Source organism: Cariama cristata, unplaced genomic scaffold, assembly GCF_000690535.1.
Source record: "Cariama cristata isolate BGI_N322 unplaced genomic scaffold, ASM69053v1 scaffold4938, whole genome shotgun sequence".
Classification (NCBI taxonomy): Eukaryota; Metazoa; Chordata; class Aves; order Cariamiformes; family Cariamidae; genus Cariama; species Cariama cristata.
This window is the reverse complement of record NW_009631521.1, coordinates 1-22,379: the sequence shown is the minus strand read 5'-3', so window position 1 is coordinate 22,379 and position 22,379 is coordinate 1. Positions and strand designations below refer to the sequence as shown.

General features: G+C 51.3%; 1 protein-coding gene across 1 annotated transcript; it reads left to right on the top strand.

Moving 5' to 3' along the window:
• Positions 1–1,207: 1,207 nt before the first annotated feature.
• LOC104155595 (melanophilin-like) lies at positions 1,208–18,065 on the top strand (the record flags this gene model as incomplete). Its single annotated transcript, XM_009705974.1, has 11 exons — positions 1,208–1,403; positions 2,748–2,908; positions 7,277–7,384; positions 9,141–9,332; positions 12,593–12,787; positions 14,986–15,141; positions 15,262–15,354; positions 15,840–15,905; positions 16,068–16,125; positions 17,548–17,645; positions 18,039–18,065. Coding segments are annotated over 11 exons (1,350 nt in total), but the record flags the coding sequence as incomplete, so codon positions are not given.
• Between the last annotated feature and the right edge of the window lie 4,314 nt (positions 18,066–22,379).

Here is a 22,379-nt window from a genome sequence, read left to right as displayed (position 1 = left end):
TTTCTCCCTGCAGATTTCTTTGCTCTCTGCAGACAATGGTTCTCTTGTGTTGTCTCAAGGCTATGGGACACCCTCCTTCCTATCGAGCTTTTGAAGGTTCAGTACTTGAGGGATGAAACAAAACCAGACTCTTCTCCCACCATCCCGTCCAGTTCGGGGCTGGTTTTGCCATGTGGTGGCACTGGGGACATAGTTGGCCAAGCAACTTCATGGGGCACCAGCCTTTGTGAGATTGAGAAGATGACTCCAACGGAGCTATCATGATTGCAGAGATGGCACCTGCAGGGTGGGGGCCCCAACAGTCAGAGGGGAGAACATGAGAAGAACAAAATCTGCATGAACACTGGTTATTTCTATATAGAAATATAGATATGTGTTTTGGTGTCGGGAACTCCCGACCAGGAGCAGGACCCAAGGGCAGCTCCAACACGAGCAACTGCAATGAGCTGTACCCTGTGCTCCCACCAAGGGCTGGGCTTCAACCATCCCCACCTTCCAGCTCTGGGAAGGAACACAGATGGGGTTGCCCTGGCTGTGGCAAACAATCTTCCAGCCTGAGATGCTTCAGATCAAGCTTTTTGGGCTGCTCCTATTTGCCTTTCCTGTTGAAATTTCACTTTTAAAACATTAAACAGCTCCTCCTTCCTTCTAATGACACTGTGCTGCTTTCAAGTCTACTCCTGGGTAGAAGGAGGATGTGCTGAGATGTGCAACAAGGGCTTTTCTCAAAAACAACCCACACAATTCCACGTAAATTGATAAGAATTTGGAGCAAACAAGTAGATTCATTCTTTCTTTATCTAAGCCTGTCTCTACGCAGCAGAATTCAACATGAGTCTAGGGAGGGCTGGCCTCTGTCGAGATCACCCGAATCAGATTTATCGGTTGCAGATGATTTGAGGGGCAGAAGGGTGGCTATTGTTTGGATAAGCGAAAGGGCACACGAGAGCTTTTTGCAGCCTAGCTGAAGGGACTCCGTGCCTAGCTCTTGTAAAAATTACCAGTGCCACCTGGCAGCGATGAGAAGTATTGCTCAGGGTTCATCGGCAAGGTACAGAAGTCTTTAAACTGGATTATTAGGGAATGGGTGTTATAAAGGGTCAATCCATGCATGTATTGGAGGGTAAAGCTAAGAGCCGTTAACGAAGGTTGGGAAAGGCAAGGAATGCTCATGGGCAGCTGCTCAGCATCAATCCTCGTCTCTCAGTCCTTCCCAGATTTCCCCAACTCAGCCGAAGATGCATCCCAGCAGGAGTCCAGGATCATGGATGCAGATCTGGTCTTCCACCACGTCTTGCAGGAACAGGGACCGGGTGTGAGCCCTCCAGATCAGCACTTCAGCACAGAGGTTCGGCTCACCGTCAATTCACGGAGAAGGAGCCTGGAAAGAAATGCAAAACCTGGTAGGTATCTCTGGCCAGGCTCCTCTTGTACCCTTTTGAGGACAAGTGGCGGCAAGAGTTGGAACCAAAATGAAAATGTCTTTGATTTTTTTGAACAACCTCAAAGCCACCAAAAGGCTTGAAGGTCAAGACAAAATATCCATCTGCAAATGTGATTATTTTTTTTTTCTTGTGAAAGAATTGGCTGAAGTTATTTAGTTGTAATGGGCTGGTCTTGCTCCCAACAAACTCATTTCTCAAAGCCAGAGGCGTTGTTCTTAAGGTGTCCATCCCTTTCATACCTGCCAGTCTTGTCCAGGGTAAATGGACACTACTAGGAAAAAATGGGATGTGTTTCCTTCTGTAGGCAGCAGTAAATGAGTTCAACTCCTTGCTAAAGGTCGTTGTGGGTGCAGAGTTTTGAGTTTTAAGAGGCCTTGAACTGGAGTAAGACTGGACAAGAACTGGAGGCAAGTGCTGGGGGTTGCTGAGTAGCATCCTTGTAGCTGGACTGGGTGCACTTGCAGGAGACAGGATCTGTGATTCCGTGAGTCTATAAACACCCTAGCAAACAACAGTGCAGAATTTGCCTTTTACTACGACTTTTTCCTGCTGTGACAGCAGAGCTAGGATTGTTGGATACTGGCTTGTGCACATGCAGCTGCAGAATATATCCTTCTGGGTCTCCAGCTGCTTGGCTGTATTTTCAGGGCAACTAGGAAATCCTGGGGGTTTACTGGCCACTGTTTAATTTAAAGTTTTTTATTAAATTAAAGGGCTTTTTACTGGGCATTGTTTAAATTCCCACTCTGAGCCCCCCTGGAGCGACACAGCAGCAGGGCCCTCTTGCTTGTTAATTCCATTTTAACTCATCATTTTTGTCTCATTTGAAATTCTCATTTAAAAAGGAGACTTTCTACTCTTTTGAATGCTCCATCCTAGACTGATACCTCTCTAGCTTGAGCTAAACATCTTCCAGCACCTGGACAGTGCATGAAGGGCAGTGTCCAAACCTGGGTTCCAACCAAACTTGGAAGGCAATAGCAGTTTTTGATGAGGGCCCTGGCTGTTTTGGGGCATGAGAGAGCAGGGATGATGCGCCCACCGCTATCTCAGCACCGCTGTGTGGGACCCTGCTGAGTTAGGTGCTGTGCGGCCACAGCCGATGGAGCTGCAGCCTGGTCCAGTGTTGTCATCCTTAACCTTGGTCTCTCTTGTAGAAGCATCTCCTGCCAAAGGATAGAAAGTGTGATCTGGAAAAGTTCCTCGATATTTGTTTGTCTTAAGGATGGGGCGAATGTCCAGGAAGGAACTCAAGGGTGTGAATCTCTTGTACTTTTGTGCTGAAGCCTTCTCTCTCCAAAGGCAGTCCCTGGAATGAGCAGTCCCGGTCCCGGTACTCTGCAGATATGGACACCTCTGATGAGGACATGAAGGAAGTCCAGTTCCCTGCCTACCTGCCCCATCACCCAAAACGTCGGAACAGAGCCTCCTCCCAGGAGAACATCAGCCACTCTGGGAATCAGGTACCAAACAGCTGTTGAACCTCTTGAGACCAAGTCTGTGGCCAAGCCTCTCTTGCCATAAACGGCACTTGTTATCTGCGAGGTTTGGTGCCGGTGCTTCCCAAGTGCAGGTCCAAGAGGGAGCAGAGTGGGTCCCAGATCCCTGTAGACTTGAGATCCCTCCTCCTCTTCAGCTCAGGAACTGAAGAAGCTGGGGCTGTGTCCACTTTGCATTGCCAGAGCAATACAGCGGGTCTGTGGGATGACCGAGGAGCTTGGCTCATCTCGGTGTCACGTCACGGTTGTGTGGCACCAGTGAGATGAACGCCCAGGCCGTGTCCTGCCCTCCATGTTGTGAGGGACCTGCCAAGGCAGTCATGAAATGGGAGCAGGACTGAGAAGGTGCCTTTAAGGCTCCTTCATTCGTTAAGATGAGGGAGAGCAGATGTTTCTCTACCCTTTTAGGATGAATGCAAAGCACGCTGGAGCTCTCTGCATCCTCTCCCAGGTCCAACTTCCAGCCCTTCCACTTTTGCAGTCATGGCAAAGAGAAAATTGGGCACTGGCTGGTGCTTCACTCTGCCCACCCTGCCTTCGTTGTTGCTAATTTTCCAGCTTGTCCATATTGATCTGCGAGTTACCTATGGTTTTCTGTGTCCCCCAAAAGTCTTTCTTCAATTGAATGTGCTGGTGCTTTGTCATCAGATGGAGGTTTGGAGAGGGATATTTAATAAGCATCAAGATCCTTTTCTTCTTTTGCAGTGTGTAGTGTCCCTGCCCTGGTAGGACCGGGTCGGGACGACCTGTCACGTATCTCTCCTGACTGATGATAATAGGGGGAACAGTCTAGAGAAGGGTGTCAGAAAGGCTGCGAGCTTGTGTTTTAATTGTCGGGCAAGGATCTGCTGTTCCTGATGCCACCTTTGCAACGGTGGGTGGTGAGAATGGTAAAGCATTCCTCGGATCTCTTGAGCAGCAAAAGACAGGGTGATGTTTGGCTACAGGTACACGGGGAGAGCCAGCAGTTTCTGCTCACAGCCGGTAATTTTGCACACCCTGGGCTCCCCTTTGGGTAACCGGTGGGGGGAATCTGTAACCACAACCATCCCTTGGCACCACGCTTCATATGCCTGCGTAGGGAAACCTTTTCTTTGCCTTTTACTTCTCTCGGCACACGTTTTAATGAGTAAATGCCATTCCTTTTTCAGTCAGCAGTAAAAACATGGTACTGAGCGTCCTTAATGAGGCCATGGTACGTTAGGCATGAAATCTGCACCTTGCTTTGCAGTGGGGAAATGGGGCCAAATTCCTACCAACGTTTCAGATGACTTCCTCTTTCAGCTTTTGCTTCAGGGCAGTCCGGCGTGATTTGTGGTTCGCTCCATCAGTCGCACCAGTACGAAGGCTGCTGTGGAGCCTTGTCACTAATGGTTGTGAGACATCTTCTCACTCCCAATTTAACCCCATTTGCTCTTATGCCAACATTGTTCGTTAGCTTAAATAGCTCTTCATCCTTCCTGCCCTTTGTGCTGCTGATGTTTACAGCTAGCAACCGTCCTCCCACCGAGCCTTCTCCTCGCCCAGCAGGAAGAGACCCGGCTCTGTGCTGGACCATTAACTTCAGAACGATGCACATGTGCATTGGTGTTGGCCAAGGAGAGGCCAGGTACAAGCCCAAAGAAGAGAAGAAGACAAGAAGATCCAGGTTTCGGTGCTAGCCAGCTCTGTTGTATGGGCAGAGCTGGAAGAGGTTCAGATGAGGCTGGTGTCCATCCTCTTGTCCTGAGATTGGAGGAGATGGAGGGACTGAGGCTGGCAGGAGGGCAGAGACAGACCAGGAAGGATTTGGGACAGCAAACAGCAGACTGCGGTCTCCTAAGCAGTGAAGCGGTGGCTCTTGAGTTGCTTACAGGCACTTCCAGGGTATGTCATGTAGCCATCATTATGGCTTCTGGGGTATCCCAGCCCCTGATGGGACATCCCAGGCGACAGCGAGGACAGCTGCGTACGACTGGTCACTGTGGCGCTGCATTTCTCAGAAGCTGTGCTCTTTGGCCATTCAAGATGTTGGCCTGTGGAGTGTATGGTCCAGAAACGTGTTTGTTAACCCCCATTAACGCTATATTGAATCCCATAGCCTGGCTTCAAAAGCGATGCTTTTGTGGTAGACACCTTGTTGGCATCTGAAGGTTTCAAGAGGTGGAGAGCTCAGCCCTTTGCCCTGCATCACTTTGACCCCACAAATGAAAACCCTCTTTCCTAAAACTGCCTTCAGTGCAAGTTTGTCAAAACATGTTTCATCTGAAAATTGCTTTTTGTTTAATTCTGGAGAGGATACACTGTTCAGTCCCAAATACAAGAAATTTAACTTTTCCAGTAATGAAAGCAGAGGCCGTTCCCTAGCACTGTGAGTCCAGGAGCTGAAGGTGTTGGAACAAAATTAAAAAACCAAAACACTATTTAGAAAAACTCTTAAACTGACGAGACATGAAAAGAAGCCCTGAACTGGTAATTGTGTAGGTCTTTGCATTTAGGTCTTTAGAAGCCAGGTAGGAACAGGACCAAGCCACAAGGAATAGCACCAATTTACCAAGTTTCTCCCCAAAAGCCATTCTGTTGGACCTCAAGGGAGCTCAGTGGTCCTGGATTCCCAAAGCTTTGATCCTGTCTGGCTCCTCTTCTTTACATAAAGTTTCTTGTTAGAGGTGTTGGGTATTTGAGCAACTGAAAGCAGCACCTCTGGTAGAGCAACCCCTCTTCCCTCCCCAGCAGCAAGTGATAGTTTACCCTAACTGATGTCCTCCTTATAGGCTGTGGTTTAAGTCTCTTTAAACATTTAAACTTCAAACTTTAAATGTTTTAAGGCAGAGCACCATTCGCAAGCCTTTGTCGCGCAGCGAGCAGTGCAGGGCGGTCCACCCTAATGGGGTGACCGCCATCCCTTAAAACCAGCCTCGCTTGAGAAGGAGAAACGAAAGCAAGCTCTTCAGCTCCTGTAGCCCATCAACACCAGACGGTGTGCTATGCTTTGACCTCTCCCAACCTCTGCGTTATGGAGACAGGGTAGTGCTGGCGCTGAGTTCATCACCATCTCTTCCTCTGAAGCTGATGGCCCATCACAGGCTTCTCATTGTCACCGGGAGCGATGCAAGAGTCAGGCTTTAAACAGCCCCGAGAAACCACTTAGAGATGGATTGGATTGCTTCCTGCCTGGGAGTTTAATGCTGCTTAAAGGTGCATTCGGTTCGGGATGGTAATTACAGCGCGCGGCTCTCCAGAGTGTCGGGTTTTTATATTCATCTTCCTTTAAGCAGATGCAATCTCTCCAAGCTGTTGTGAGGATCTAATTAATTGAACACTAGCAAGCACAAAAAAAAACCCTATGTGAGAGGATGGAAATGTTATAAAAACAAAGCCAAGCCCTCGCATCTCTTTGTTACTGCATTTACTTACTGCATTTGCTGCTCGTCCCTCTTTGAATGGGAGGCAGGCACTCAGAACAGCAGTGATGTGGGAGGTAGTGTTATAAAACGGGCGATATTTCTCATCATTTGTTTGGATCAAAGGAGAAAGACTTGTGGGTTGTTTTTTTTTAAGAAAGCAAAATTTCAATTTCTAAAAGGAAAAAAAAAGCTTCCTTTTAATGTTTTCAGGGATTTAACCACAGAAGTTTGTTCTTGGCTTTTGAACATAGAAAGTAACTTCTTTTTGATTTTCAGGATTTTGTCTCTCTTCTCTTCTCTTCATTCCCCTTTTTTTAGTTGGAAGAGTGAGAGAAGAGAGGGGCAAGCATCTTGGTAAATCAATGCATGGAGAAGTCAAACAATTTCAAAGTGCATTGGGGAAAACGCTCAGTTTTAGTTTTTTCTATCTGCAGTTTTTCATGGGAAATTCTTCCTTTTTTCCAGCGCTGTATTGGCAAGGGCTGATGGAGTAGTAGCTACTTGAAAAATGTGTTTAGAAGGAAGTGCAAATTGATGTTGACTTGAATTTGGGGCAGCATGTGAATGATGGCAAGACAAATGGCTTTGTTACAGCCCGATGCTTTTGTCTCGACAGGGGACACAACAGGGCCGGTGATGCGGTGTTTTGTCCGCTGCATCAACGCTACTGATGCTTTGCTGGGAATTGGGATGTGCTGGGTACTCGGCATCGCTTTGGGTTTTCCAGACCTGAGGAGAGGCTGTCCACCTCCTGGAGCTCACTGACATATCCAGGGCCATTTTTTAAAGACATTCTTTTTTAATGTCCTTTAACTCAGCCCACGGTGATGGTGTCATTCTGCTTGCTTTCTTCTGCTGGTTGCACTGTTTTTTCACTGTCCTGGCAGCGGTGGCTGGTCTGTTCTCTACTCCCTTTCTCTCTCTCTCTCTCTTTCCTTTCCTCTAGATTCATGAGCTCAACAAACGCATGTCTGCAATTGAACGTATGCTGAATCGCTTGGAAGAAAAAATGCTGCACCGCTTGGAAGAAAAAATCCTGGTGCGCTCTGACGAGGTAACCGGGCAAAGCCGGGGCATTCTCGGCAGGGAGAGAGCGTGGGATGTGCTGGTCCCTTCCCCTTGTTGTTGGAGGGGCTCCTCGGAAACAGCCAGCATTGCAGGGAGAAAGACAAAATGACTTGAGTTGTTCGAGTTTAATCCTCTGTTTTGGCCTTGCAAGCTCTTCCTTAGTTCCAAGTGATGGAGCGCCTTAGTAAACGTTGCATGGCAGGACAGAAACAGAAGTGAATTTAACCCCCCGTGCAAGCTTGTGCCTTCCTTGCCCCTCCTGCACAAGGAAAACTGGGTTTCAGGTTGATACTCTATGAAACGCCAGTCTCAGGAGTATTGTTAAGTGGGTGTCGGTACATCCGCAGAGCTGTGACAGCTCATTTGAAATCATGGGAGACTCAATTAGTCCATGTGAGAAAGTCACCCGCTTATTGTGAAGATGAGATCTGAGTCAAGAAGGATTTCTATATCTCTTCTGAACTGCCCTTGTCTTACTACGCCATCAAGCTTGGAAGGAAGCAGCTAAATTAAGTTAAAGCTGGGCTGCGACGTAGAATCTGTGGATACTTAGGTCGCTTAACATTGATTTGGGGTTTCTAATTTTAGACTATGTACTCTTCTTTTCCTTTATGTGAACCCATCACCACGATGCTCACCCAACCACCCACGAGCTGCTCTGGTGGCTGATGGCTCAGTAGAATGGACAGTCATAATTACAGAGAAGTCCCCTAAACATAGACGAAACAATGCAATTTCTTCATTTTTTTTCTAAAATTCATGTTGGGGATGACCAGGTTTGTAATCATTCAGGGTTTCTCTCAGTAAATCTGACCAAGGGAGTAGGAGATGTGCATGTTTGCAGGTCCCCATGCTTTATTCCCACATCTAGGGCAGATCAGAGTAGAGGCAACGGGTCTAAACTGCTGTGGGACAGGTTGAGGACAACTATTAAGCAAAGCTTTCTAGCAGAAAGGATAGCGGAGCCCGGGAATAGGTTGCCTGGGAGAAAGATTGCCTGCTGCAGATGCCGTTGTTCAAGGTTGTTAAGATCAGCTTAAACAAAAACCCACCAGGTACGACACAAATAATTGTACTCCTGTCTTAACGCAAGGGACAGAGTTCAGTAACTTCTGGAGATCCCTTCAAGCGCCTGGAAGTTTAATAGGATTCTTCTCCAGGTGCCATGAATTGCACTTAATAACAGGGTCGGGTGGACATATGCCATCCATCTATGGCATGGAAAATTTGCTGCGTGTTTTCTCATTGCAAGTAAGATTACTTAGAGGGTCCGAAAGCTACCTTGGGGAGTGGTAGTTCATGTGGCTGCTTCCCTCACCCTGGTCTTTGGGTCGCTGTGATCTCTGCCTTCAGAGCCACCAGCCCACGCCGTGGTTCCTAAGGAAAATGCGGTGATTTGGGGCCCCAAATCCCCCTTTTTAAGTCAGGGAAAAAGGCAGTTTTTCTCAGGGAAAGACAAGCAGGTTCTGGGTGCAGGGAAAATGGGAACGGAGGTTCTTTAGATCAAGGCTTTGTATTGCTCAGTGTGGAGCTGGAGCGCAGCTCGCTGGGCTCTGCTGCTGCCCTGGGCGGTCTGACCGCCCCTTGTGAAAATGGGTGCGGAGAGGGGACTTGAAGTCCCCTCTGCAAAGTCCGTCTGTGGTCGCACTCCTGGAGCTCCTCTGCTGACCAGTCTTGGCGAGTGTGTCTGGACCTGAGCAGACCCCATTGTTCACCACAACTCCCTTCTTCTGCTCCTTCAGTCTCCAGCCCCAGGGTCCCAACTTGATCCCGATGCTGAGGAGGAGGAGTTGAAGAGGAAGCTGGAGGAGTTAGCCAGCAACATCAGCGACAAAGAAGTCTCTTCTGAAGAGGAGGAGCGTGAAGGAAAGAAGAGAGCAAAGAAACCGGAGATGAGTTCTTCCAGTGATGACATGGCCAGAGATGCTCGAAAGGTAATCTGTCCCCTCCCACCCACACCGTTCTCATCTCCATCTGTGATTCCTTCTGCTCTCGGTGGTTTATGGCTTACACCATGATCATGCAACTCTTCTTCTGTCCCACACCTCCACCTCGATGCCTCCCAGTGCTGTGGTGTGTCTGACTTAGCGCCCTGCTTTAACAGAGCATCAAGGGATAGCGAAGTCCCAGGGTGTTGGATCTGGACCTTTCTCTTTGTAGGCTCTCCCAGTCTCATCCAAGAGTCAAAAGTAAAGTCTTTTAGAGATCTTGTGGGCTACTACCTGTCATGGAGAGGTACACGACCTCCACATCTGTTTAGAAGAGTTGTCTCGGGATCTGGATGGCATTATGGAGAAGAGAGTCCTGGGGTGGGAGAAGAGCTTGGTGATAATTTAGGACTGGCAGCCTTTGTCAGGCACCTACTACAACCTGAAAAGTCTCTTCCAGACCTGTCAGCGGTCCTGAGTCCCAAAATCCGTGGTCCCGCTTCCACACTGCTAGGTCAGCATCTCCTGTACCAAGAGCACCGTGCTGGCTCCTGTCCCCTACTGAGTGGTGCGTAATCCATGGGGATGTGGGTCAGGGACATGAACAGAGATCACAGCATCTATGCAGCCCCGTTCCCATCACCCCAGAGGATCCCTCACCCCCATGGCCCAGTGCAGCTCTGATTTATCCCCCTGCCTGCTGGGTGCATTTCGGAGATCTGCTTTCCCCCTGGGTATCCCCGTGGCAGGGTTGGAGAGGCATTCGTCTGTGTGCAGCCTGGCAGGGCAGAATTGCTTTCTTGGCTGGAGAAAGCAGACAAAGGTACCTTGCCCTGGTGATGAGCAACCGGTGACAGCCCAGGTGACTCAGAAAAAAAGGGAGATCTTGCATGTCTCCAGCTGTGCAGAGCATCCCGAGATGGTCCATTAGCATAACATGGAGAGGTCAGCGTTCCTTGTTGGGTCTCCAATGGTTTCTTTGTTCATCCCCTCCCTTCTGCCTTGGCCATGGGTGAGGTACGTCTACGTCTGCTCCGACACATCTGTTGTTGGCAAGGGTGGCAAAGGAAGCGAGTGGAGGCTGTGCTGCCCCTCTTCTCTCCTGCAAAGCTCCTTTGGTCCAAGGTTGTGGAGACTTTCATGGTGCCACAAGGCTTCTCTTAATGTACTTTTGTTCCTCAGCCTCACAAGGCAAAACTTGGCTGCTGCTGGGCTCGGGGAGCGCGGCTGTGTGTACGTACGCGGTGCACTTAGTGGGTCCGTGTCAGGTATGAGTCTCTATGTAAATTGTGTTGTAAATCTCTACATAGATTTTACAGCTCTATGTAAAATCTCAGGATTAGAACAAGCGACCGGTCCCAGGACTGCTTCCCTCGTGGTTTTGGTTCCTCAGCCTCACAAGGCAAAACTTGGCTGCTGCTGGGCTCGGGGAGCGCGGCTGTGTGTACGTACGTGGTGCATTTAGTGGGTCCGTGTCAGGTATGAGTCTGTAAATTGTGTTGTAAATCTCTACGTAGATTTTACAGCTCTATGTAACATCTCAGGATTAGAACAAGCGACCAGTCCCAGGACGGCTTCCCTCATGGTTTTGGATACCATTTGCTGTGCTCTCACTGCCACTGGCTCAGCGGTGCATTGCATCCTTACCAAAAGCCTCCTTTATTGCCTCCTTTTTACTCAAAGCCACTTTTTAGATGATTGTTGCAGCCAGGCTTAACTACCTACTGCTCATGGGTTGAACGATGGTGCATCTTCTTAGTAACCATTTCCAGTTAATGGCAGCACAGGGGACAAGTGGTAACTCGCCAAGTCAAGGTAACTTAATTCCTGCGTAAGCTGCTGACCTGCAGCAGACAGAGGCTCAAAGTCTGACTTGCGCTGAGGAACACGGAGATGTTAGTGGGGTATCAGTGTCAGCTTCTTGATTCTCACAAAATGAAGCCTGGATTCTCCAGATTTGCTACTTTCTTTGACCAAAACCCAGCTATGAGGTAGGGAGGACGCAGGCAGGGTTGTTGTCTCTCGGTGGGGTCATGCAGGCAGGTAACACAGGAGCTATATGACAGCTCCTAAGCAAAGAGAGACCCAGCTGGGTTGCAACAGCTCAAGCAGGACCAAATCTGAAAAGTAAAACAAAATTTAGCTTTTTTACTTCATGGTAACACTCAAATCCCTTTGTGCGGTATTGAGGTAGAAATGCCTGCCGTGCTGGAGATGGACCACCCTTGGTTAAAGGCTGAGTCAGCGTGGATGTTTTTTAACAATAACTTTCCCAATACCAGATCCAGGCTTGAATTTTACATGAATCTGAGTTTGGGTTTATGCAAGTCTCCTCTCCAGTCAGGGGGGAGTCTTCTAACTGGGGAACTCTGCGATGAAAGCACACGGTCCTAATGGAAAATGTAAAAAAACTCAGCTGTACTGTGAAGGTACCATAAAATGATAAAAATATCAGCTGGACTGAGTTAGCTAGTCCTCTGCAGGACGGCTCGCCTGGAAATATGTGCAGTTGTAAACACAACTGTTTGTCGCTGGTGCATATATCACCCCCATCTCCTTGGTTTCTAGGGAATTATCAGTTGAGAGAGAGATGATGAGTTTCTTCAGTCTATTTTTACATGTGCTTAGTGCCTTATCAAGCGAAAGGCAGCACTTAGGAGCGTTATTGCCATCCGTGCTCCTTGGGCTGGGAAGAGAGGACGTTAGTCCCAAGTTCTGGCAGCGTGGCAATACAATACAATAATTTTATGGGGTGGGTTTGGCTGTATTTTTTTTTCTTTTGCTACAAACTTAAGGAGTTATTTGTATCCGTGCTCAGGCCTGCTGAAGTGTAAAGCAATATTCTGCAATTAGATCTTAACTGCTGAGTAACTGAGTGGCCTTCAGGTGGCCAGGTGCTGCTGCTGGTAGACAGCTCCGGTGGCACCGCTTCCAGCGAGCGATGCATCCCTCGATAACCTCTTTTCCAAGCCTTTTGAGATGACTTCTTTTGTCACAGCCATCCTCCAGAAAGCACGAGCTGAGATCAAAGCTTTGCTTTAGCCACGCATCCGTCTCCAGTGGAGAGCCCTTCAGGAACGGCGTAAGCCCTTTAATTACCGCTTCTCCATCTCTCTACAACTCCTGAAGGTCTGATGCCCCTTTCACCCACCGACTTGCGCTGTTTTGTACGCCACGTTAAAATAACGTCCTTATGTTGTGTGTTTGTGTTTTTTTTTTCCCCCCCCACTCCTACCCTCCGCTTTGGCTTTGCTGGGTGTTCGCAGAGGTCGTCGGCTCAGGCTTTGAGCGAAATCACGGCCAAAGTACTGAGAGCCATAAACGCCACGGAGAAAGCGGCGTGTGAGTCGTTGCATGGAGAGAGCCAGTGCAACGGCGGCTCTGCCCTCCCCACGGGACAGCATCCCAGCCTGGGAGATGGGAAAGAGGTGGCCGAAGCGTATCGTGAGCTTGAAGAAAACGTAAGGTTCACGAGAGCTTTCTGCAAGCAGGGAGGGCATGGAGGGAGGTGGGAATACAGAGGAAACCCCTCAAAATTTCTTGTTAGTGGGTAGGTCAGCATTAAAAGGATGGACACCACAGAGTCCGGTGTTGTCTGACGGTGGCCAGGGCTGTCTTACGAGGGAGATGGCACAAGAGCAAGTGTGGATGCTCTGTCTTGTGGCTTCCCTTGCCTCCGTTCCTGGTTCCCCCTGGGTGAGTGCCAGCGAGACAGGACAAGCGTGGCCCCCAGCTTGCTGTAGCATCGCTTTGTTGACCTTCAGCAGTCTTCTGCTACAGCTGCAGTAAAAGCTTTCGTTTCGCTTCTCTTTTGGTTCCTCCCCAGCGCTGCGTTTCATTAAGGCTTTTATGAATGAGGAGAGCAGGACCTGGCTGTTCGCTAAGGCTGGCCCATGCCTGGGGCTGATGGGCTCATGCGGGTGATGAGTTTACACCTAGAGCATTAATCCCCTGCTAGGTTTGTGTGACACTGAAGCACCGACAGTTGTTTTTTTTAGCTACTGTAAACCCGTATGAATCGATTCTCCGTGGGAAATGGATTGCATCCACAGTGCCGTTTACCAAGCTCCGAAGAAACGGTTCAAAGATAGGGCAAAGAGTCACATCTCCACCTGGGTGGTTGGGTTTTGTTGTCAGAAACATCGCATGATGGGGAGTAGGGTTTTATCACACACTCTGTGGCTCACCTCTCATCGTGGAAAGCTTATACATAAAAGCAGGGAGCTGCTGGGAGCAGAGTGTGCTCAGAAACTCACCACCTGGCTGGTTTCTGACCAAACGCAGCATCCCTGGGAAGAGCAGTGGCTGTGTGAAGGTTTTGAGGTTTCCCCTCTCCCAGGAGAGGAGATAGGGCTGGGAAGGATGTGAACTTTTGGCTTAGCGCTGCTGCCGTCAGCGGCGGGGTTGGGGCGAGGCGATCGGTAGGCGATGGTCCCAGGAGATGGGAGCTCATCCTGCTGTTCCCTCAGGGCCCCGGCTGAGTCACGGCTGGCTCGCTGCTCTGTTCTCCAAGGCATGCCATCCGTTGGGAAAGTTTGATGGCCCAACAGCAAATCGTGTCCCTGTGACTCACAGGTCTGAGCAGCTTCATGGATAACACTCGCAAATGTTTCCAGTCTGTTATGGCCCCAGGTTTTGCACTGGGGTGGGTGGGACCTGTGGGGCGTGTGATTTGGGTGGATGCTCGGTACTTCAGTGGGTGCAAGGGACTCGTGCCAGGCAGTTTTGCACAATACCCAGGGTAGAAAAAGCAGAGAGGGCTGGAGGAGCAGGAATTGCATTAGCAGTACCAAGATTTTGGGATCAGGCAGCAAAACAGCAGCCACAACCTGTCTGATCATCTTATGTGATTGCATCCTGATGTGTTAATGTTTCCTAAACTGCCTTGCTTGGACTCACATCCTTGTAGTAACCCAGGAGGGTGACAGGAAAACCAGTGGTTTTATTGGGATAGGTCCTTTCACCCTTCTTACTTAAAAGCAAAGGCAGCGTGTTGCTTCCCGTAGGCACCGTGCAACCCCACATTCACCCTGCTGCCACGCTGGGCTCCATTCCCAACACACCTTTGCTGGGGCCCTCGGCCAGAATTGTTTCGCCATATTCAGAGCAATTCCTGGGCAAAATCACCTTTTGCAGGGGTCGGGTTGGTTAACTGCCCAAGGCCAAACTCCCAAATCCTGACCCTGCTCCCAGACAACCCAGCAGCACAGGCACCCTTAAAAAAGACCAAGTGGATTTGGGAAGTCAGTCAGTCTATCTCCTTCCCAGCTTGCTGCAACCGCGGGACATGGCAGCCTGGGCTGGTTTGCAGGTACCTGCCTCCCCTCTGAGCACAGGGCATGAAGGTGTTGATGCTTCTCGAGTAGGTCACCAAGTTTTGGTCCTTCCTGTCTTCCCACTGAGCCTTTTACCACTTTGCCCAGTTGGTAATTACTCTCAAAAAGCCCAGGGAAGGGAGGAAATTAAATAAAAAACCCTACCAGAGCTGACTGGTATTGTCTGTGCTGCAAGGCAAGAAGGCAGTCGTAAAATAGTGGCAGGAGCTGTTGCGTCTGGGGCTGCGGTCACACCAGGAGAGGAGAAATCCAGGGAGGTTAATTCTGCAACGTGGTTTGGTTTTTTGTTTTTTGTTTTTTTTTTTTTCTTTTTGGTATTTCAGGTATACCTGACTGCTGGGAAGACCTACCGGCTTGAGAAGACCCTGAAGGAGCTTGAGGAAGGGGCTCAGCACAGCGGCACTACCGACTCGGAGCTGTCGGAGCTGGAGGACAAAGTGGCCTTGGCAGCCGCTCAGGTGCAGCAGGCGGAGAGCGAGGTGAGGGCTTGGCTCTGAGAGCTGCTTTGCCCGGCCAGTGATGGCAAATGAAACCCGGTGATGGATCCCCTGGCCACCATCTGTATGTTTGTTGGTTTGTTTTTTTTCCCCTCTCTAAAGATATCGGACATTGAATCTCGAATTGCGGCTCTGTCCGCTGCAGGACTGACGGTGAAGTCAATGGAAAAGGCGAGGAAGAAGTCGGTCGGACAGGTGAGTGTGGAGGACGGTGGGTATGAGGACTCCCAGCCCTGGGATGTAGGTGCTCCCCTGGCTTGTCGCTGCCATCCCTGGGTGCTGAGAAGGGCTGCCTGGCTTGCTGAGCTGTGCCCAGCTCCCTCCCCGCTACCTGGTCCTCTGCCCCGAGAGTGGGTGTCTCGCTGCGGATGGGGGAAAAACACTGCATCAAGGGGAGGATTTTGTATTTGGGGATTGGCGCTCTTCCAAGGGCTGCAGGGAGAGCACACAGGGCTGCTGCGTGCACCACAGCCTGGACCCAACTCCTCCATCTCCATACCAATTTCTATAATTGCGATCTATCAGGCAGAGTTTGCTGCCGTGGCAGTATGCTACCTCGTTTACTCACCTTAGGATCAGCCTAAGCTAAACAAAAGAGGTGAAAATGCACAGACAGGCAGATGGAGTTGTCTGCCTCATCTGCAGCCCCAGAGAAACCTTTGCCCTTCCTCTGCCCGCAGGCTGCCTGCCTCCACTCTCCTGGTCCCACCAGCAGCAGTCCAGGGGAGTCTTTGGATGACGTTAAAGTGAGTATGTGTTTGATCTGTGCCGGCCAGTGCATGTGCCATGGCATTAAAGCTGGAGACAAGCAGGGTCTCTAGGGAACTGCTTTCAAAGCGGTGGCCTCGGAGGGGACCTCTGTCCCCCCATCCCCTTCCCTACAGCAGGCTGCTCCCCTTCTCTTGCAGGCGATGCCCAGACTGCAGGAGTTCAGGATGAAGTTCAACAGTCCCCTCAAAATCACCGGTAAGGACCACAGCTCTGCCCAGGGGAGATGGGGGCCTCTGGGTGGATGGGTTGGGCTTTGGGGGACGCTCGGTTCTCTCTCTCTGCATCCGGTTGTGTGTCTGCATTGGGGGTTCCCCTTCCCTCCGCTCGTGGCCCTCCTCTTAGGACGGCCACCGTTACCCTGCGGTGGGTAACTTAGAAAGGAGGAGGCAACTGGTGGGATCGGGGCCAGTGATGGGAGAGCAGAGGTCAGGCTGAGTTGGCTCAGTCCTCCAAGAACCAGGACTTTCTCCACAGCCTTGGGGGCCTGCCACCCCAGAGTCCAGGGAGACGTCTGCGTTACTTCATTTGCGGCATCCTGTTGGCTGTTAGACCTCAAAGCCTTGCTTAAGCCCATCATCTCTTCTGATAGCAATTTCTTCCTCATTTACTCGTCTTGGGGAAGGTATCCTTGACCCTGTTGCCTATCCACCTTAGCTACTGGTCTCAGGTGGGGGGCAAGGAGCCCTCCACAGCCCAACTATGACAAACAGTAGCTTGGGAGTGCTTTGAAGCCGATGGTGACCTGAAACTTGGCACTGCAGCTTGTGTGGTAGGGGGCAATCGCTGGAAACGTTTCGTCCGGACCGATATCAGCAAGCCCCATAAGGAAATGACTTTTCTGTTTCTCTCTTATCTCGCCTCATAAGCTTAAAGGCAGAAAGAATGGCTCTCCTTCCCGATAATGGAAGATGAAGGGGGGAAAGATCATTTAATGCAGAGGAGGAATCACGTTTTCCCCGGGCATGCAGACAATTAACAGTACCGTTTCCCAAGCTGAGGCTGGTAGGTGGAAAGGTCCCTTCTGCTCTTGCTGAGGAGGAGTCATCTGCTCTCCTTCCTGCAAAGGGCAGGCAGATAAAGGCAGCCCGGGGGACACGTCAGCCCTGCACGGAGATAGAGGGATGTGCAATTGGGACAGACGTCACCAGGCGAGCTTAATCCTCTCTGCCTGGGCTGGGCGATGGGACAAGTCGGTCTCTTGACCACCTTCTCTGCAGGTCAGTGACTTGCAAAGTTGGGCCTGCAAAGGTGCAGCTGGCAGAAGTTGGTGGCAGGGAAGAGGAGATGACATAGCAGGTCAAGAGAGAGTCATAGGCTTGGGCGGTGAGAGCTCCTTGCAGGCTGGGCTTTTGCTGTACCACGGAGTTTCCCAGAGCAGAGGTCTCGGCAGTTGACCGCTGGCAGACTGACCCAGCTTGCAGGGTGCTCTTGAAACCCAAGTAGCAGCAGCTTTTTTCTCCCTGTTGTCAAAGGTCTTCCCACCACCCTCCTGAAGAGGGAAGGGCAGTGATGATGCATCCAAAACCACAGCCAGCGGGGGATAGCAAAACCCAAGTGACGGACACCTCTAGTGAGGCAGATGAGGACCTGCTGCCCATCTCTTTTCTCTTACTACAGGTCTTGACGACTCCTTTGACCGCAACTCTGTTTACCGTGGCTCCCTGACACAGAGAAATCCCAATGGGAAGAACAGGAGAGTGGAGAGGCTCTTTGCGGTATGAACCCAGCCATTCAGGAGAGTTGCTGTCCTGGTCTCCACATGGGATCTGTCTCCCTGGGCTTGCACAGAGGGATCTATCCCTCCCCATGCTCTCCTTGAGCCAGCGGAGCCCCCAGCTCTCAGCATTGGTCTCACCATGCCGGCTGGTGAGGGTCGGCACATCTGGGCATCGCCCCTTGAGGTCTGGGATGTCATAAGCCCCTGGGCAGGGGGACCAAGTAAGAAGTACGTCTTTGAATTCCCACTGCCTGCATGGTCCATGGGATGGGGCAGGTCCTCGCTCCATGTGGTGGCAGGTGGAGGGGACAAGGAGTACGCTGGCCTCATCAGCTGGGGTGGCACAGGGTGGTGTGGGCATGGCGGTGACTTGAGGTTTCTTGCCTTGCAGAAGCCTGTGATGACCCACCTGTCCTGAGGAGAGGGGGACCCTCCTGCTACCGCATTTCACTGATGATACAAGACCTCAGCGCAAAGCTTCACCACCTTTCCCCCAACACTCGCTTTTCCTTCTCCCATGCCCGTCTCTCCCTGAAATCCTGGACAGGAGGGTAGCCGAAGGCTGTGGGCCGAAGGTCTTGCTGGGAGCTGCCAGGGAGAGGCACCGGGGTGCAGACACATGGCCAGGGGCTCTCACGGGAGGATGCAGGCATGGGCAGCTCCTTGGCTTTGGGCAGCTCTTCAGTACCAGGTCAACCAAGGGGACCAGAGAGGTGCAGGGCAGGAGAGATCTCCTCGGAGGGAGCTGGATGTCAGCGTGGCTTTCCAGCATGGGGACCAGGGACGGCGACACAGCCCTCACTGGACAAAAGCTGTCAGTGCCTGTCCCTGCTCTCTCCCAGGCTGGTGCTGAGCAGGGACAGGAGCTGACAGGAGGGGGTGTGGGATGCCCTTGGGGTAGATGCTCCAGGTAGAGCAGGGACCCAGGCATCCCAGGCTGGGATTTGCATCCCAGTGCTGGTCCCGACTCCCTGCCATGTCCCTTGGAGCATCGCTTCCCTTCCCTGAGCAGTAAAGCAGGATAAGAGCAGTGCTGGCTCCCTCCCAACGAGCGCTTGGCCAACAGATCTTTGCACAAAGCCATGCAAACACCCGCTGAGGCTTCTTGCCCACCATGCCCAACCATCTGGGATGTGAGTGAGGTGAGGCTTGCAGGAAGCGGTGGCAAGACAGGTGGAAGAAAGGCTGGAGGGCTTGTTGGGGATCAGTTTGTTTGTCCAGCTCTCAAAGTTATTCCCTCTCCATGCAAGGCTCTATCAGTAAGTTTAGAAGGACTCCAGCAAGCAGAGCATAGGTGCTTCTCTGGAGGCTTTCACTGCTCCGCAGAGGGGTCAGCCCATGCCAAGAGGTGCTTTGTGGATGAGCACATCCCACGTCCCTGATGATGGGATTGTAGAACCTGGTAGGATCATCTGATCCTTTGGAGGGGCTGTGATGGCCTTTAGGGGTTGCAGTGGCCCTGGGCTCCTGCCAGGTGACAGAGGCATTGGTAACACAGTCCCCCAGATACCCCAAATGGCTTGTTTTCCACCAACATTTAATTCTCCACATCCCCTAATCCTGATGGATCAGTGCCTGGTCCCGTACCCAGGACATCAGGATGGAGAGAGGGTTGCTTTCTCTTGCAGGTCACTTTGGAGGAGGTTCATGTTAAAAAATTTTGCTTGGTACCTGCTGGTCCCTGTCCTTTATAGCCCCCACCTCCCTCCATCCCTCCCTCCCTCCGCAGCGGGTGATGAGGGGAGGATCGCCCACACACGGAGAATGTCAGACCGATGCTGGCAGTTTCCCATCCACGACCACTTGGGCTGGACCATTTTAGGCCATTCCTGTGCATCTGAACTAAAACCACTTTCATTATGAGCAGAAGCGTGAATTCTTATGCAAGTAACACATATGTTTGGCTTTGGTAGCAGTAGAGACTGTTGACTGCCTAGAAATTGGTCCTGCGCTCATCCCAGAGCAGTCTTGTAAGTCCATAGGCTGGGCTTCCCAGCTGGAAACAAAACCACTTTCTTATTTTAAAACTAAATCCTTCTAGCCTGAAGTTCAAAAGCGTAAGCGCAAAGCATTGCCATTGTAGAAACTCTCCCAGACACCACGGCATTACTGGGTGCATCCCTTGCTGCTCAGCCACCCTCACTGCTAGGATGGCAGCTCCTTGGCTGGCAGAAGGGAGCTTGACCACAATCTGGGCAATCCTATGGGTCTGGATCCTCCCCACCCTTCTGCTGTCAGGGGTCAGCCTTCACCCCAACCGCATCTCTTGCTGTATCTGGTTTCAGATGTAACTCAAGTCCTCCTTAGGATGCTTGACCCTATGAAGAAGTCCTTGCAGTAAGCCTCAGCAGTGCAAACTAAGGCATCATTCAGGCTGTAGTCACCCACGTTATTATTTACTGTTTTCCTGCCCCATCTGCCTGTGTAGAGATTATATATAATGTACACTAAATCATGCAATAAAGCCAATTTTGTGTCCAGAACCTAAGACTCATTTTGCAGTGTTTGTTCTTTCAGCTCAATTAAGCGAAGGCTCCTTCCTCTTCCCATCCTCTCCTTTAACCAGCTGGTGCACCCCTCGCTTTAAAACTACGCAGGTGAAAGCAGACAGAAGCTGAATTGGTGGCACCGAAGCAGAAGTGGGGGAGATGGTGATGAACAGGACGGTGATACGACTTGTCAGATGCTGGTCACAGAGCCACGTGGGTCAGTGGCACCCAGCGGGCAAAGGGGATGGGGGTAAGGAGAGGCTGACCCTGAAACGCGCTGCTCTGACTTGCACAGAAACCCAGGATCCAATCTGGCAGTTGAAGCCACCCAAAACACAAGCCCACAACGTTGAGGGGTTGCTTTAAATCTGTACTAAATAATAGCAATAACCCTGGGGTGGAGAGGGCCTTGCTGAGCCCAGGGTCTGGGTTTCCTTGGCTGATGGGGACTTTTTTTCTCCTCTCTTCATCCCTTGCCCTGTCTTTGATGCCCCTCTGCAGCGGTCACCCTGTGTCCCGTGCTGCTCCTCTGACCGTCCCCCAGCACTGGTTGGGCTCACGCATCGGCACTGACCATGGCACAAGCTGGAGATCTGTCCCAGGGCAATGCCAGCCCCACATGGGCACGGCAGACAGAGATGTTCCCCTTGCCCACACCCCACCAGTGACCGTGTCTTCACCATCCTGCCAACACAGAGCTGTCCCTGTTTTGGGATGTTTCTAGTCCCAGTAATTCCAGTTTTGCCTGGGGCTGGAGCTGTGTTTGGACACCAACTGGCCTTCCGTGCCGGGGACCAGAGCTCGCTCCTCCAGCAGAACAAACATCATCAGAAATCTTTACCTGGGGGTGGTTTAACCCTTTTAAAACAGAAGGTTTGAAGCCCTCATGTCACAAGGACAAGCCCACTCCTGCCAACCAGTATGCCCCAGTAAGTAGCCTTCCTATCTTCTCTGTATCTAATTTTCTGGTTTTGGAGGGGGTTGAAGGAGAAAGGGTAGTGGCACCCAGAATAAATCCTGTGGTGGAGCAGGTTTGTGGCAGCAGGACCGCGGTGTTCAAGGCAGCATCACCCACTGACCTCCCGCAGTGGGTGTTGGGTGAGGGGCTCCCCGTGGGCACGGTGATGGAGCAGAAAACTTCCCCTTGTCCGAAATCACAGGGATTAATGTATTCCCAAGCTATCTGCCTCAGCTAGCGGAGGATAAAATGCTGGTCCCTTCTGAGTCATGAAAATCCCTGTGCTGATTTGATGAGAGGGGACAGCGGGGAGGGGAGATGCCCCAGCTCGGTCCCTGCCGGGGCTCATCTCTGACATCAGCACAAAACCGGCCATAAAAACGGCAACCGGAGGGGACTCTGGCTCAGACGAGGGCCGCTCGGCTCAGCGGGACGGCGGCCAGGCACCTCGCTTTGCCACGCCACAGTAAGTACAGCCCCGGCACGGGGAAGTCCAGCCTTTCTCTCCCTCTCGTGATGCTTTCGTTGCCAGATAATTTCCCGAGAGCTGCTTTGCCACTCTGTGTGTGTGTCTGTGTGTGTCCTTGTGTCTGTCCAGCCGGCTGGGGGGCAGTTCCAAAAGGGAATTGTAAAAAGGCAGCGGCCACAGCCAACCTGAGCTCTCAGGAGCTCCTGCCCAGCACGCTGCAAACTTCTCCTTTGCAAAAGTCCCTGGAAATAAAGCTGCTGCTGCATCCCTGCCGTGTCCTGCTTAACCCAGCGCTCTCGTTTCTGCCCCTTGCCCTGCTCCCTCATTGCAGGTGGCTGCAGAGATCAAACCCACCATTCAGCCCACCCTGCATGCTCCTGCTCATCGCCTCGGTGCCATAAAGTGTGTTACAGGGTGCTCCCGGGTTATCATTTCGGCAACCGGGTCCAGGGGTGGGTGCCAAGGGTGCAGAGATGGTCATGATCCATCCAGCATCCAGCAGCAAAACCGATTTGTGCCTTGCAGCCTTTGCTTGGTGCTGCCAGCCCTGCGTTTTGGTGGCGGTCCCTCTCCCCATCTCTTGGGCTGCAGGGTCCCACGGGTGCACCGGGGGTGCCGGAGAGAAAGAACAGTGCCAAGCCTGGCCTAAGGTGCTAGGCTAGGGCAAAAACTTGTTTTAATGAACATGAAGTTTGTACAACTCATGTTTGTAGAGGATATTTTCCCTGGCGGTATCAGGCCCAGCAAAACCCCTGGGTTTTGATCGAGCTGGCCTGAGCCCTTTGCATCGCTGCCAGCCCGGGGATGCTGTGACGG